The sequence below is a fragment of the Chiloscyllium punctatum genome, chromosome 48 (assembly GCF_047496795.1).
Source record: "Chiloscyllium punctatum isolate Juve2018m chromosome 48, sChiPun1.3, whole genome shotgun sequence".
In the NCBI taxonomy this organism is placed as follows: domain Eukaryota; kingdom Metazoa; phylum Chordata; class Chondrichthyes; order Orectolobiformes; family Hemiscylliidae; genus Chiloscyllium; species Chiloscyllium punctatum.
This window is the reverse complement of record NC_092786.1, coordinates 40778252-40795853: the sequence shown is the minus strand read 5'-3', so window position 1 is coordinate 40795853 and position 17602 is coordinate 40778252. Positions and strand designations below refer to the sequence as shown.

Genomic DNA, 17602 nt, shown 5'->3' with positions numbered 1-17602 from the left:
ATTTCAGATGCCATTGAATACAATTTTCTGTCTGTGAGTTTTATACCATCTTTGCTGGAAGAAAGTACAAATCAAAAACTTCCAAGCAAACCAGAATTACCGTAGGTGGATTATAAAGGTTGTGGGTAGGGAAGAGAGTAGGTGGAAAATGGGGGAGTTGAAGTGGGAAAGATAAAATGGCAGAAGTACCTGCATTGGGCTGGGAAACCTAGAGCTCTGATCACAATCCATAAATCCATGACATTTAAATATGGATCAGCTTTGGCTGTCACAGTCCCTTATAGCCTAGTCAGTATTATGATCTTAATTGATGTTCTTATTGGATAAGTCAGATCCCATGTGGTAAACCAGCTTGATAGATCAAATTGTAATTTGTTTTGATCTTAGCATAGTGTTTCTCGCTGAAACAGGCACACTGGTGCAGATTTTTTAAAAAAGTTTATTAAAAGAAATTAAGATAAAATAGAATAAAGTATCTACATGCAATTCAATTTTTTTTAAAAACACAGTAAGGTATAATTCCATTAATCCCAAATACTCCTTCATAAATTGAAACAAAATGGATTCTCTATTGCACCCAAAACGCCACTCACACAAACTCACTTAACAGTCCCTGTGTCTAATGCCTTAATCCAAAGTAGGTTTAAGTCACTGTGACTTCAACTTTTAGATTGAACCACAGATCAATTCTTCCAGGTGCTATCATAAACCTCAGTTTCAATTTCCTCAGCTTTAAGTATCCTCTTAACAGTTTCTAGGTCTAACAAATCCTCATTCTAAGGTAATCTAGTTAACTGTATGTCCTTCTGTTGTCAGGAGCATGCGTCTATACAGCTATCTTATTCCAAGGGCTTCACAGGACTGCTCCACTCAAAGTAAAAAAAAACTAAAACCCAAAGTCTCCATCCCTAGGGGAACGTTAAGAGTCTTTCCCTTATGCTACAAAATAAATTCCAGAAGTCTTTAACAAACATTGAAGTTTCATTATTTACCTGACTGGGCCACAAAACAATCAAAGATAAATAAAAGTCCATTCGTGGTACACATAAACCCATTTACTTTAAAGCCAAGTCCCAAAAACTGTTTTAAAATAAGTCACTGTAGCTACAGAAATACTTAGAAAATAATTAACTTCAAGCACACAGAAAATCCACAGGTTAATAACTCAAAAATCCAGCTGCTTGTGATTACATTGCTGTAATTTCTCTCAAAATGTACTGTTCCACTAAAAACTGAGAATGTGATTTCTTCAAAAAGCTATTCAGTTCCCCCTTCCCCAGCCCTGCTCCTGCTGCTTAGAGAAAATTTAAGGTACAATGGAGTCCAAGGCAGAGCTGGGGCTACCCTCTTAGTTACACTATATTCAGGAAAAGAGGGAGTGCACAAATTTTGTATGCTATCCAACTCATTCCCAACAGGTTGCAAATCACAACTCCTCACACCCGAACGTAAGCCAAATGTATTTCTAGCCCCAGTGTTGTTGAAAGTTGCTAAAATTACTTAAAGTACAATTTTCACAATTCGTGTAGTTTTTGGGACGTCTAAATGGCTTCTGGGATTAAGTCATAAATATTGTAATTCCATATTATGGCATATCGGAGAAAGGCATGAATGACCCAGTTCGCTATATGACTCTGCTGCTATGGTCTGATTTTAAAAACTCAATCCATCTAATCCCATTAAACACCTTATGCACCAGAAAGTTTACAGATACAGACATACAAGTTACTTTATTGAGGTAAAGGTGCACACTGATATACAATGCTCAAAGGAATCTAGTTTGTTGACATATTTGATTAACTTCACGCGTGGATATCAGCGTTTACTGATGTCTTCTCAGGTTACATGAAATACCTTTAAGCATCTACCAATAAAAAGTTAAATGTGGTTTTTCGATTTTTATTGGGCAATGTCTAGAATGATGTATACTATGGACAGGAATTATGTTATGAACTCTGCCTCAGAGGAATGAGATCCAGCATTTGCTTAATCTGATGAATCTGTTTCTGCAACTTGTCTTTATCCTGCTTCATTTTTGCTTCGAGTATGTGTTTTAAGGATCCAATGCTATCATAAATAGCTGAAAAGCCTTAATAACAAAAAACAAACCATTAGAAGTGTAAAAAAAACAAATCAACTACTGTGGACGCAAACAGTATTTGAAAATTTTCTAATATATACATTTGATTTAACAGCATTAAAATTATGTGTGAAATGTAAACAGATGATACTTGAAGTACTGGGGAGAGAGAAACAAAGTAAATATTTCATGATAAATGTTTCTAACCTGAAACACCGACTGTTTCTCTTTCCATAAATGCTGAGTTGAGAGAGTGGTGCTGGAAAAGCACAGCAGGTTAGGCAGCATCCGAGGAGCAGGAAAATCAAAGTTTCGGGCAAAAGCCCTTCATTATGATTCCTGATGAAGGGCTTTTGCCCGAAACTTTGATTTTCCTGCTCCTCGGATGCTGCCTGACCTGCTGTGCTTTTCCAGCACCACACTCTTGACTCTAATCTCCAGCATCTGCAGTCCTCACTTTCGCCTTTTTCTATAAATGCTGCCAAGCCTACTGAGTTTTCAGTTTATATTTGTGAGTTGATGCTAATAAACAAAATAACAATAATCTGATTCAGTAATTGTGATGGCAGTTAATATTCTTGTCACAAGACAGATCAGTTTTAATCTGAACAATCTATTCAACGGCCCAGAGGATTAAGGTATGCCTTATCCTATTGAAACATTCACACCTAGTGATCCCAAATTTGATCCCTTAGGTTGAGCTGAGTTGTGATCTCCACAGATCACAATTGATATACTATAAATGGCCTTTGTATCTTTGACTAAGGACTGAAAAAAATCACTAATATTTCTCACTCCTCAATATTATTCAGGAGTGTCCTTGTTGGAAGGCATCAGTATATAGATATTTAAGGGCAAGGCTGGTTTCATCTGTGAGGCTATAAATGGTCAAGAGGTTTTTCTACAGCCTTTCAATTGGGTTCACATGATGAACAAAGTATTAGAAAGATTGCTAGTGCCTTCAGAAATGTAACCTGATCATTTCATAACATAAGACTGGAGATAGAGGAAGAGAACTTACAATTTTGAAATAAATCCTTTTACTGAATGTGAAGTTAAATCGTGTAAATGATGGAACCATGCAAAAACTGATGTTATCTCACCGATCTTAGTTGCAGCTTCAATGTCATCTATTTCTTTCCACATTTTCTCTTCTATGCTTAATATGATCATACTCAGTTTCTTCTCAACATGTTTTATGCTGTAAATCTCTGAGTTCATTTTTTGAATTGCCTCTATTCTATCAAGTTTCACAGATAGTTGGTTAAGCCTCTCTTCTATTGACTTTACACTGCGTTCCTAACACAAACAAAGTTACACATCCATTATAGCAAGCAAATTGAGTCAGTCATGAGTATACACCCACTATTTGAAGGTTTGCTGTACAAGATAGCAACATGTCACATTAACTTATGCACATCAGCCTTTAAGCTAATGGGTAGATTCCTTCATTTAATTAGAAAAGATACAATGGTAGACCTATTGTTAATTAACAAACTTGTTAAACCTAATTCTGAGGTAATCCAAATCAGTGCATTGGAGATACAGGTAATGATTTGGAGATGCCGGTGTTGGACTGGGGTGTACAAAGTTAAAAATCACACAACAACAGATTATAGTCCAACAAGTTTAATTGGAAGCACACTAGCTTTCTAAGTGTCGCTCCTTCATCAGATGAGAGTGGAGGGCTCAATCCTAACACACAGGATTTATAGCAAAAATTTAACAGTGTGATGTAACTGAAATTATACATTGAAAAATTGATTGTCTGTTAAGGCTTTCATCTGTTTGAATACCATGATAGTTTCACTTCTTTCATGTGTAAATCACAAAACCTTTTTTGAAAAAGTTGTATTCTCAGGTTAGCTGTTAACAATGGTGATAGCTAGACAATATGTTGAAGGTGTTAGCCCCCTGTGTTCTCTGTCTATGCCAAGATGTTTAGATTGATTCTAATCTAAAAAGTGAGATAATGGAGTTTTACATGAATTCATGCAGTTTTTGAGCAAAGTACAATGTAACCCTGAAAGTACAACTTCACCCCACAAAATATATGTGTACATTTTGGGTCTTTGTCTGTGTGTGTGTGTCTGGGTTGGGGGTTGTGAGTGTGAGAAGGTGTGTGTGTGTGTGTGTGTGTGTGTGTGTGTGTGTGTGTGTGTGTGTGTGTGTGTGTGTGTGTGTGTGTGTGTGTGTGTGTGTGTGTGTGTGTGTGTGTGTGTGTGTATAGTGCAATGGTGGTCACCTGTAATGTGACATGAACCCAAGGTCCCGGTTGAGGCCCTCCCTATGGGTACCGGACTTAGCTATCAGCCTCTGCTCGGCCACTTTTCGCTGCTGCCTGTCCCGAAGTCCAGCCTTGGAGCATGGTCACCCGAAGGTCCGAGGTCGAATGTCCAGGACCACTGAAGTGTTCCCCAACGGGGAGGGAACACTCCTATCTGTTAATTGTTGTGCGGTGCCCATTCATCCGTTGTCGTAGTCTTTACTCAATTTCCCCAATGTACCATGCCTCAGGGCATGCTTGCCTGCAACATATAAGATAGACAACGTTGGCTGAGTCACATGAGTACCTGCCACGTACAAAGTGGGAGGTGGGGTGTGAGGTATCTATGTCCACACTCTGACACATCTTGCAGCGCCTATCGTGACAGGGTTGTATGGAGTTGTCCTGAGAGCCGGCCAAACAATGATCTGTTTGAAGTTTGGCGGTTGTTTAAAGGCAAGTAGTGGAGGTGTGGGGAAGGTCTTAATGAGGTGCTCATCCTCATTGATAATGTGTTACAGGTCATGAAGAACATGGCATAGTTTTTCAGCTCCTGGGAAATATTAAAGGGTACCCTGTCGGTTGCAGCACTTGTCTGTCTCCTGAGGAGGTCATTACGGTTCCTTGCTGTGGCACGTCGGAACTGGCGGTCAATGAGTTGGGCATCATACCCCGTTCTTGTGAGGGCATCCCAGAGTACTTCCAGGTGTCCGTCACATTCCTCCTCATCTGAGCAGATCCGGTGTACGCGTAGGGCTTGTCCATAGGGAATGGCTGTTTTAATATGTTTTGGGTGGAAGCTGAAGAAGTGTAGCATTGTGAGGTTGTCTGTGGGTTTGCGGTAGAGTGTGGTGCTGAGGTGTCTGTCCTTGATGGAGATGCATGTGTCCAAGAATGACACAGATAGTCAAGAGTAATCCATGGTGAGTTTGATGGTGGGATGAAACTTGTTGATGTCACTGTGTAATTTTATCAGTGACTCCTCGCCATGGGTCCAGAGGAAGAAAATGTCGTCAATGTACCTGGTTTATAATGTTGGTTGGAGATCCTGCATAGAGAAGAAGTCTTGTTTGAACCTGTGCATAAAAATGTTGGCATATTGGGGTGCAAATTTGGTCCCCATGGCTGTTCCATGTGTCTGGATGAAGAACTGGTTGTCAAATGTGAAGACGTTGTGATCAACGATAAAGCGGATGAGTTGTAGGATGGTATTTGGAGATTGGCAGTTGTTGATGTTGAGTACTGAGGCTGTTGCCACGATGCCATCATTGTGGGGGATGCTGGTGTAGCGTGGGGAAACGTCCATAGTTACGAGGAATGTTCCCGGTTCGACTGGTCCGTGGGTGCTGAGATTCTGTACGAAATCCTTGGTGTCACGACAGAAACCCTGTACAATAGGTTTCAAGATGTCTTCAACATAGCCAGAGAGATTCTCACATAGGATCCCATTGCCCAACACGATGGGACGCCCCGGTGTATTGGCTTTGTGTACCTTTACAAGGCAGTAGAAGTCACCTACACGAGAAGTACGTGGGATGAGGACGCGTAGGGAACTCTGAAGAACTCTGTCATGGCATAGACTGAGAACACAGGGGGCTAACACCTTCAACATATTGTCTAGCTATCACCATCGTTATCAGCTAACCTGATAATGCAACCTTTTTTAAAAATGGTTTTGTGATTTACACAGGAAAGAAGTGAAACTACCATGGTATTCAAACAGATGAAAGACTTAACAGACAATCAATTTTTCAATGTATAATTTCAGTTGCATGTTTGCTATAAATTCTGTGTTAGGATTGAGCCCTCCACTATCACCTGATGAAGGAGCAATGCTCCGAAAGCTAGTGTGCCTCCAGTTAAACCTGTTGGACTATAACCTGGTGTTGTGTGATTTTTAACGAGATACAGGTCATTCTGCTATAATGTTGTTTCCTCAACGTGAGTTCGCTGTAACGCGATTGAAGAATTGGGGGCACTGTTTATAAAGCATGGACTTTTAAAATGTGTGCTGCTTATAACCCAATTACATCGCCAACACTTTAAGCACTGTTTCTAATAGATGATTTTTCTATAATGAGGGGTTGCATAAGAACCACAACTGTCATGTTATTGAAGAATCGATTGTATAAGATAATCACTAATAAATCCAATAAGGACGACATGGTGGGCCGATTCCTGTGCTGTGCTGTACTGTTCTATGTTCCATAAAAGACAGAACAAACTTTATTCAGAGATTGGCTAGAATCTGTGCGCATAGCTTGTTTTACCATTGTAGTGGTTATGTTCTTGATCAGGGTCATAGAGAATATTAGACAATAGACTGTAGGTAAATTTACCTTTGATTAAACATTCTTTTAACTATTTACAAAATAAGGCTTAGCATGAGATTGAACATAGAACCATCTATCTCTGTAATTGAGTCTGCTGTGATGTATTTTGTTACATCACTGATGAAGTAGACAAACTATATACATACTTAGTATATTTTCAGCTACCATAGAGAATAACTGCAGCAGACAGACTGGATGCATTTAGGGGCTGAGTTCTTTGTTTAATGTATTGCATACTCTGTTTGATTCTGTCTAACGCACACAGACAGCTACCTTAAGAAAGTGAGGACTGCAGATGTTGGAGATCAAAGTTAAAATGTGTGGTGCTGGAAAAGGCAGACAGGCAGCATCTGAAGAGCAGGGGAGTCGACGTTTTGGGCATAAGTCCTTCATCAGAAATGTTGACGGAGAGCCTAAGGTGGCTGAGAGATAACTGGGAGGAGTTGGGCTTGGGGCAAGTAGCTTGAAAGGTAATATGTAGATGAAGGTGGTTGATGGTGTTAGGTCGGAGCAGAGGGTGGAGTGGATAGGTGGGAAGGAAGATGGACAGGTAGGACAGTTCAAGAGGGTGGTGCTGAGTTGGTGGGTTGGTTCTGGGATAAGGTCGGGTGAGAGGAGATGAGGAAACTGGTGAAATCAACATTGATACCGTGTGGTTTGGGGTCCCAAGGTGGAAGATAAGGTGTTCTTCCTCCAGTCATCGAGTGGTTTTGATTTGGTAGTGGAGGATGCCCAGGACTTGCATGTCCTTGGCGGAGTGGGAGAGAAAGTTGACTATTTCAAATGTATGATCTCTGGCCCATTGTAACATTATCTCATGATCTTCCTAAATTGTATATAAACTAATAGTTGTTCAGCATTGTCATTGCTAACATAATATACTTAAAAGCTCTGGTGTTATGCTTCATAATGGAAGTCACAAAGTGAATGTGTCTGTATAAATGGTGTTTATGTATAACACCTATAATTAATCCTGATAAATCTCTCACATCCAGTACTGTGGTGGAATGTGGTGCTTACTAACTTGACAACTTGGGTTTTATCTCTCCCAATATTCCCTTTTCCTAAAATCCATGTTTTCTATTACAACTCTCAACACACATTGTCACTACAAAAATATCAAGCATGACTCTGGAAATAGTGTTAATATTCCATTGCAACATTATACAGCTCACTTTTGAAACAAATTGAAGCTGAATATCTAATTTTTCTGTTCTCAGTGTAATATTTACAGTTTTATCTTTCACGGTTAGGGAGATCAGTTCTATTTGATGTAACAATTCCTGCTCCTTTCTAGCTAGTTTCTGTTCCAAATGGGAGCAAACAGACAAAGCCTGATCCTTAATATCTTCAGTTATGCTCTTCATCCTATCCAAGTTAACTTGTGACATGTTCTGGCCACTAGAAGAAAACAGAAAATAAAAAAGATCAGGTGACACTTTTTGATTGGATCTGTTGAGGTTATGGTCAAAACGTATGGTGCTGGCTGGAAAAGCATAGCTGGTCAGGCAGCACCTGAGGAGCAGAAGAGTCAACGTTTCGAGCATAAGCTCTTCATCAGGAATGGCAAAAGTGCGGACTGCAGATGCTGGAGATTAGAGTTGAGAGTGTGGTGCTGGAAAAGCACAGCAGGTCAGGCAGCATCCGAGGAGCAGGAGAATTGACATTTCGGGCAAAAGCCCTTCATCAGGAACACACTTTTGTCTCTAACCTCCAGTAGCTGCAGTCCTCACTTTCATCATTCCTGACGAAGAGCTTATGCTCGAAACATAGATTCTCCTGCTCCTCGGATACCAGCACTACACTTTTTGACTGATCTCCAGCATTGGCAGTCCTGACTTTCTTGCCTATTGAGGTTATCAATCTACTTAAGAGGTCATCTAGAGAAGTGCAATCTAGAGATTGGACTAAAAATCCAGAGAACATAAGTTCAAATCCTATCATGCAGATTGAGAATTTAAATGTAGTTTATAAGTACAAGTAAATATCTGTGAAATCAACCACAAAGTTGTTGGATCGTTGAGAAAACCTAATAGCTCCACTTATTGCTGCCACAGACACAGTAAATCGAAATGGCTGTATGGTAACGGGTTAATTATATTTTTATTCCAAGAAAAGCTACAGTGCATCTGTTAAAAGGGCTCTGTTATATCAACATCAGACCACATGAAACTGAAGCCTGGGTCTGTAAGGTTTCAACAGGATGTTTCTCTTACCATGCCTTTTAAGTAGTTCTGTTTAATAAAGCCTTTTAACATTCACTCATAAGACCATAGGCATCACTTTGCTACAAGGTTGCAATGGTGACCAGACTCACAACACCAGAGGCAATTACCTGAAATATATCCTAATTACTCTATAATGTCATGGGTAAATCATGAGGCCAGCCCAGTGATCTGACCTCAGAAGTTGAGGCGATACCTGAAGAGAAGCTCAGAGATGACAGGAAGAACTGAATGATGGATTTCAAAGCTCACCTAGGCACTGAATTGGAGAGCAAAAACAGATGCAAAAGCTGGAAAAGTGCAGGAGAAAGCCCACATCAATGTATGCAGTAAGCATCAAGTAAAAGTCATTTGGCCACAGTGAATAAAATACTACCTTAAATTAGAGGCACACGGAGATGGGAAAATGCACTCTGAAAACTTACTAATGGCAAGTGCATAAAGCAAAAGGGCACAGTCAATGTTATTAAGGCATCCCATTGGTGGGAACTCAAACCAGCCAGTTTTATAGTGAGTGCAAGTGACATGAGAAAGATAATGACACAGATGCAGCAGCAGCACAGAAAATTAAACACAGACCATGTCAGCCTGCTGGTGTCCAGCAGTAGGTGGCATATGGGGCAGAATGAACTCTATTCTTAGAGTATTTTCAGGATCATTGCTGGATTTCCATAGATGAATTCTGATATGCAGATATATTGGTTAACAGTAAAGAAACTGGTTTTAAATTGGACATGGGGAGGATGTATTGATTCTTTCATAGGCTACACAATATTAAGGCCAGAAATTCTCAATATCCACCATTTAATTTAATATTAAAATCAGAATGAACGAGCAAGTGCATGCTACTGCTTGTGACAATGGAACAGATTGTAAAAGTTCTTTATGTCAATCCTAAGCCTTACGTCTCTACTGCATGTGCAGCTTTAAACATTCTTTGGTTAGCAGAAACCAGAGACTCTGAAGTCCATTCAATTTCCAACCACTCTGTTAGAGGACATAAACTTCGCATGAGCTGAATTCTTGTTTTTTGGTTTCTTGGTGAGTGCAGGGTTGCAATGAGATGGCAGATTATCTGCAGGCAAGAACACTTCTGAAACTCCTTTAGAAAATAAAAGCGCATCAATATTTGTGAGGAAATATAGTTGTGGAATAGTGTCTGCTACAGACACTCCAGATACTTTGTTGACAAAATGGGAATGCAGGCTCTTCATTTCTCTGAAAAGAGAAGTTTCAAATGGCCAAACAAAAGGGTGCAGAATGTTCAGTTGATCAGCCACCAGAGGAAATATTGCACCTTGATTTGCTCTTTAGGATGCAATAACAGGGAAGGAGCCTACCATTCATGCTGTCCATTTCGTAAGATGTTTCTCTTACCATGCCTTTTAAGTAGTTATGTTGAATAAAGCCTTTTAATATTAACTTATAAGAACGTAGACATCACTTTACTCTTTGATTTGGGTGTCACTATCCCTGGAGTTCCTGCAGAGTCTTTTGTGAAGAGTCATCCTTTTATCGAAGAAGGTAAAACAAGAGGAAAAGTTGTCGAATCATTTCATTGAACCTACTAAGGAGATGTACCAACTGCAAATGTCGTTAGATCAAGAAATTCCTTCCTGTGTAGAAAGCCAAGCAAATTCAGAGAAGCAGAAACAAAACCTCATACCACTTCAATCATTAATGGAAGCAAGTGAAGCTTATAGTAATTCAATGGTTACTAAAGTGCTCACACGTCTTATGTATCCTGGTCTATAGAGTTAGTGAAAGATCTTTAATCAATGCAAGAAAGAGGTCTCGAACTCCAAAATAGATTCAGGGATATTGATACCAGGCTGGTTGAAGAATGTCCACTTGCATGAGTAGAAGCCAATTACGTGCAACACAGCTCTGTAACAATGTCCAGAAAACACCAACATTAACTTGACACTTAGAGAAAAAAAACAATCATCAGAAATGCCCATAAAGAGGATGTTTGCCATCTCCAAGCAACAAATAAAAAGCTGTCCAGGGAAAAGGTTATGCTTAAATCAAAATTTGATTTTACCAACAATTAACTTTCAGAAATGATTGAGCTGAATAGTTGACAGCTGGAATGTATGAAGATATCTCATGAATATCAAGCATGACTCTGCAATTAAAAGTGATGATCTGAAGTTTAAAAAGACACTCTTGAGAGAGGGTACAAAAATATTCTTTTTAAGTGAACAGAATGGAGAAGCAAGCACTTGTTAAGCAGGGGGATCACTTGCAAAATAATTATTTGGAGGTGCCAGTGTTGGACTGAGGTGGACAAAGTTAAAAATCACACAACACCAGGTTATAGTCCAACAGGTTTTTTTGGAAGCACTAGCTCAGATGGTTGATGAAGAAGCAGCGCTTCGAAAGCTAGTGCTTCCAAATAAACCTGTTGGACTATCACCTGGTGTTGTGTGATTTTTAACTTTGTAAAATAATGGTAGTCCTTTGACAAATGAAAATCCTAGAAACACATGGAAAAGCAGCCATCCAACTTGCAGACCACAATGCTGTTCAGGAACTTCTCATCGATGACAGTTCACAAGTATATTTCCTTACAGACAATGACGCTCTTCTACTTTCTAGTGGAGTTCCAGAAATGTTCTTGTCTGCAGATAATCTGCCATTCCACTGCAACTTTGCACTCACCCTCCCAGAAAACAAGAAGTCAGCTCAAGCATTCTATCCACCCTCAAAGAGAACTGTTGGAAATTAATGTTTTAAGCCAGAGACGTATTTGGGGTGGGAGTGGGGAAGGAAAGTGGGAGTAAAAATTTAAAGTTCATGGTTAAACACTAATTGTTGAATAGGGCATCATAAAAAAGGACTAGGAGAAAGATGTAAAGTAAAAAGGGTAATTATTATCTCTAGTGTAAAAGCAGCTATTGAGTATGTGCAAAACAAGTGATATTATAGTGGTTTAAGATCACGAAGCAAGGACCTGATTCTGTAAGGATCCAGCTCTCTCCATGCCTTCTAAAGAAATACATATAGTAAAGTCTGTTCACTTATAAGAGTGCAGATATTACATTGTTACAATGGTGTCCTTCTGTACTGAATTAATCTCTAATAAAGAAACTCTGTACTCATTTTGTTCTAAACTCAGAAAATGATTCTCATTTCTGAAATGTCTCCACATTTTTCACAAGTGAAACTGGTGGACTGTGCAGCAAGATCTACTGATGCAAGAACAATTAGCTTTGAGAAAAGTGAGAGGAGGCAAGGACAGACCAAATCCCTGAAAGGAATCAAGATTCTTAGGGGTTTTCATGGCAACAGGGGAGATGTAAAAGGTTGCTGTTGAAAGGGGACTCAAGGTGTTTCCTTGTTACCATATGGCCAAGTGCTTGTAAATCATCCCTGGCTTTTCATAGAGGATACACTATATTTAAGCATGAGTTGTACACTCACCCAATATCCAGTAGGTGGGGCTGTTCACTTTTCTGTCCCCCAGTAAACTTGATCTTTCTTTCTTGCTCTCTAATAGATTCCTCAACTCTCTGTAAAAGTTCTGAAATCTGTTGGAAGATCAATGTAATATAAAATAATCATAACGGGGTAGAAAATGTACCATGCTCATTTCTCGGTGTCGATCAAATACTGGATCTACAGCCTGAGTAGGAATGTGCTATAAAGTAGAGAAATTAGTCACTGTGCCTCAGTAACATTGTACATGTGATATGCCAGTCTTACTTGATCACTGGCAACTCACCTAATCAGGACTATAACAATATTTTATTTAAAGGCAACCTTGAACCTCTTAAAGGGACAGTAACTGATAGCTGTACAATGGAATCTGCCACAGACACTGCTCACATGCCTGAAATAGAATGGTGAGCCTGATACCATGGAGGGGTGGATTGTTACTTCATTGTGAGTTACTGAAGAGGGTCTGACAAGTAGCAAGTCAAGAGTTGGCACTTCAGAAGGTTGATGTGTACTCGATGGGCTGAATGGCCTCTTTCTGCACTGTCAGGAATTTATGAATAATTGGATAAAATCATCTCTGCTGCTCCTTATTGATTGCAATTCTCACTTCCTCATGGCTCTACCGTTATTCCCACTATTCACTTTGATATGTCTACCATCTCATTAGCAACACATTCCCTTCCATCTTGGAAGACAAATTGGCAACAAAGAAACTGTTGGGCACAGGAGGAGAGTGACCCTACATCATGTCCTATGCCCACTTGAGGAGGACATCCTGTATATCATAGGCAGGTGTTGAATTATAATAATGGCCACTTGTGAGATTGTAGGATGGGTCCTACAGGTACTTTGTGTGGCTTACACTTTTGTATCCCTTTCCATTCCCTATCACAACACATTCAGCATGACCAATGGCAGCAGCTTTTGCCTCTCTCTCTGTCTCTGTTCATGCTAAGTGTTCTAGCTTTTCCAATTTTAGATTAGAAACTGTTCATGGCCCTCAGAAATCATAGGATGAGAGTAGAATTATGAAAGACGCCTCATTTGGTATTTCTTTGGAGAGACCAGAACATACTTATTAGCACCCAGCATAGTTCACAGGATGGGTTCACAAATTTGATGGGTCCGTGCAGAGATAAGCCTTGCTCAATAAACAGAGCAAAAAGCAGTTTTATTAAAGAAGTACTTGCAACTAAAATCCACAAATCTCCAAAAACTCAGACTACAGAAGAAGGATGGCAATACAACGGAAGAACAATTGTCATCGAGCAACACTGAAATGCTCATACGAGGAGTGCATTGAGTTTGGCCACAATAGTGAGAATCAGACACAATCGCTCTTTGGCAAGATACCAGATACAGCAAGTGGGACAATGCTTCAATGAAGACTCAAAGAAAGGGATGAAAATGGTGGAGGTCATTAAAACAGAAAAATCAATTACAACTGAGTAAATTTCCCTTTTTAAATTTTGAATGATGATAGTGAAATTCAATAAGCTTTTTTTGTAATGCAAATATCTTAAGTAATCATCACTATTATAATAAATAGATTTGATTTTTTCCCTAGTTATTACTATACAACACTGTGCACATACTAAGACAGAATTTCCTCAAGGAATTCTGCTGTTTTCCTGAAACATCAGAACAATCCCACAAACATAAAAATTACCTCATTCAGAGACACTGGTGTCCACCTGTCCCACCCAAGAAAAGATTGTGGGCTCCTGGCCCACTCCAGAGGACTGAGCCTGTGTTATAATATTCATAGCTAATGAGTGTGTTATACCGAAGGAGTAGCGTTCATTAGCAGAGGGATTGAATTCAAGAGTCGTGAGGTGATGTTGCAGCTGTATAGGACCTTGGTAAGGACACATTTGGAGTACTGTGTGCAGTTCTGGTTGCCTCATTTTAGGAAAGATGTGGAAGCTTTGGAGAGGGTGCAGAGGAGATTTACCAGGATGTTGCCTGGAATGGAGAAGCGGTCGTACAAGGATAGGTTGAGAGTGCTAGGCCTTTTCTCATTAGAACGGAGAAGGATGAGGGGTGACTTGATAGAGGTTTATAAGATGATCAGGGGAATAGATAGAGTAGACAGTCAGAGACGTTTTCCCCGGGTACAACAGAATGTTACAAGGGGACATAAACTTAAGGTGAAGGGTGGAAGGTATGGGGGGATGTCAGGGGGAGGTTCTTTACCCAGAGAGTGGTGGGCGCATGGAATGCGCTGCCTGTAGGAGTGGCAGAGTCAGAATCATTGGTGACCTTTAAGTGGCAATTGGATAGGTACATGGATAGGTGCTTAAGCTAGGACAAATGTTCGGCACAACATCGTGGGCCGAAGGGCTTGTTCTGTGCTGTATTGTTCTATGTTCTATGAATACCACACTGTCTTTCAGCTGAGATGGTGAGATTGAGGTCCATCTCTTCTCTCAGATGGATGAAAAGATTCAGAGCATTTTTTTCAAATAGAGTTCTTTCCAGTATCTGACCGCCAACATTAGGGCAATTAGATTTTCTGGGCGTTATCACAATTGCTGTTTATGAGAATTTACTATATGCAAATTGACGTATACTTTATTGGCTGCTTTGTAAAAAATGGTAAATGTGGTTTTTCTTTCTCTTTCCTGTTGAGTTTTCAAAGGACAATCAGGAGAATCCCACTAGAATCACCAGTGGTGCTGTCAGATCCTGACACTTCTTCTCCACAGTCAGTGACTGGGCACTGCCAAGATTATGTCTTTTTGCAGAACCACACAAATCTGCAATTTGCACAGCCATATGTTTTGAAATAAGGACTCAATCTAAAGACTTTTCTCTATGTTCACTAAATAAATAGTAATAATATATGCCCTCATGTCAAAAACTTTTACAAACAATAATGTAATCATTTCCTTGTGTTAAATATTTATGCAGAGTGGTTGAACAATGCACCATTCACAGGAACTGTAAACCTATACGAGTATATTCAAAACTGTACACTGTACAAGGTTAAATGGTGCTAAAATTCTCAAAGGGTTAGCAATATGTCAATTGAATCAATTGAGGGAGACTTCAACACTTAAAAAAGAAGCAGGAGGTCAGTTCCAAGAAAAGCTGTCAAATTGGGTCTATTTTCAGCACATGATTGGAGGTTTTTTTTAAAGTATAATTTCCATTGTGAGAAATATTTATCTGGTGACAATGTTTTGGTTTTGTTTCAATATTTTGTGAACTATGCCATATTTATATTTCATAGGGCATTTTAGAATATTTATTGTCAATTTTGTTTAATGGCTGAAGCAAGGGTCAAAGTTGTTGCCTTTAGAAAAATGTCTTAAAATGTTGATTTTAAATATAATTCTTATGGGATTACATCACAATCACAAATTCCCTCTCCCATCTTCTTACCCTTGTTGAAGAATTCATCAAAATGTAAACACTTTTCAAGCCATCTACTTAAATCATATCTAGGACTGAATTATGTCTCATTGCAAGAAACAGAAATTATTTGTTGATATTTCATGAAGGGAAGTCCAATTGGAAAGACAGAGATATAGCACACCTCCCATTCTTAGAACTACTTCACAGTGACTGAATTATTTTGAATTGCAATCATTGTAGTAACATTAGCAGTCATTTTGCATGCAGCAAGTCAGCAATAAACAACAATGAAATAAATGGACAGTTAATCTTTTAGTAGTAAGGGATGGCGAATAACTATTTGACCAGGGCAGCGAGGATCACTCCCACAGTCTCCTTCACATATTCCCATGAGGGCTTTTTTTAATGGGCACCAGTATGAGGAAAATATTGAAAATCCTGCCCAATAACAGGGTATTATTTGTTTTTTTTTATTGAGACAGATCTGGAATTGATTATGAAATTTGAGTTCAATAAACTCCAGAATTAAAATTGTCTTAATAGCACTCATGTAACAATTGTCATAAAACTCATCTGGTTCATTGATGTGCTTTAGGGAAGGAAATCTGTTTGGTCTGGCCTACATTTGATTCCAGAATCAGCTTTGCTACCACTCAGTTCAAGGGCTTTAAATATTGGCCTAGTTAGCAATGTCCTGCGAACTCATAAAAAAAGATCTAATCTTCAGGGATGTGGGGTAGTTTGGCAGTGACTTAAACATATCAATACTTCATAAGTTAATGACACTGAAAAAGCGAAACATTAACATCTTTTGGTAGCATTAGTGTGAATGTATCACGTAACTTGCCACAGTTCCAAATATTTCAGTGCTAAGTAACTTGGTGAAACATTGGTGCGGTTAAATCTCTGGAAGAAAAGGGTGACTCTGATAACAATGCCCCTACTCCCATGTTTATCTAAGTATCTGTGATCTCTAAATGTTACTGGCCAACTTACATTTTGCCAACGTTGAATACAGATTACCGTATCATTTCTTTTGTTGTAAACTCTGGTCCAATGTCTACACAAAAATGTGTTGCATCTCCCTTAAACTAAAGGTTGATACCACACCAATATAAATTTAATGTGCTGTTTTATGAATATGTTGTAAAAGTTATTTGTTCACTTAGGTGCTCGTGATTTCAGTTGCCAAAGCAGAAGTCTTGCATTGCCAATGGCAATCCAAATGGCATCTACTTGATTTAATATAGTCAGGCGACTTCAATTTGTATCCATCATTTTCACTCTAAAGAGAGGACTCTTGTGGTTCAATGGTGGTGTTTCCTACCTCTGAGGCAGATGGCCCAGTTCAAGTCCCACCGGCTTCAAAGGTGTGTAATAGCATTGTATCCCTGAAAATGTTGATTCGAAATATCTTCACTCAAAGGGGGGCCTTCTTGTGGCACAGTGGTAAGAGTCCCTACCTCTGGACTGGGAGGGCCGGGTTCTAGCCCAAACTTGTCGTGCGGAGTGTAATCATATCTCTGAACAGGCTGATTGGAAAAATGATTTACGCTGGTCCATTAGCTCAGATGATTAAGGCACTTTGCTACTAATGCCAAGATCATGGGTTCAATCCCCTTTCTAATTAAATCTGCTGGTTTTCAACAGAGACCTTAATGATTCATATTTTCATGGCAGCTCTTGTGGTGCAGTGGTACAACCCATACCCCTGGACTGAGAGTCCTAGGTTCATGTTCCACCTGCTATAGAGGTGTATAATAACATCCCTGAAGAGTTTGATTTAAAAAATCATTCTAAAGAGAAAGGCTTTGTGGCATAGTGGTCGTGTCCCTGTCTGTCCCTGGACCAAGAGGCCCTTCATGTCTTACCTGCTCCATAGGTGTGTAACGAC

The 17602-nt window shown here is 39.5% G+C and overlaps 1 protein-coding gene across 1 annotated transcript in view; it reads right to left on the bottom strand.

Moving 5' to 3' along the window:
* Positions 1 to 543: 543 nt before the first annotated feature.
* The window catches only part of LOC140468819 (protein FAM81A-like), a 37268-nt gene continuing 20209 nt past the window's right edge, over positions 544 to 17602 (bottom strand). Inside the window, 4 exon segments of the mRNA XM_072564837.1 lie at positions 544 to 2089; positions 3184 to 3379; positions 7912 to 8047; positions 12331 to 12437. Coding sequence (XP_072420938.1) covers positions 1947 to 2089; positions 3184 to 3379; positions 7912 to 8047; positions 12331 to 12437 — 582 coding nt within the window. The 3' untranslated portion in view covers positions 544 to 1946.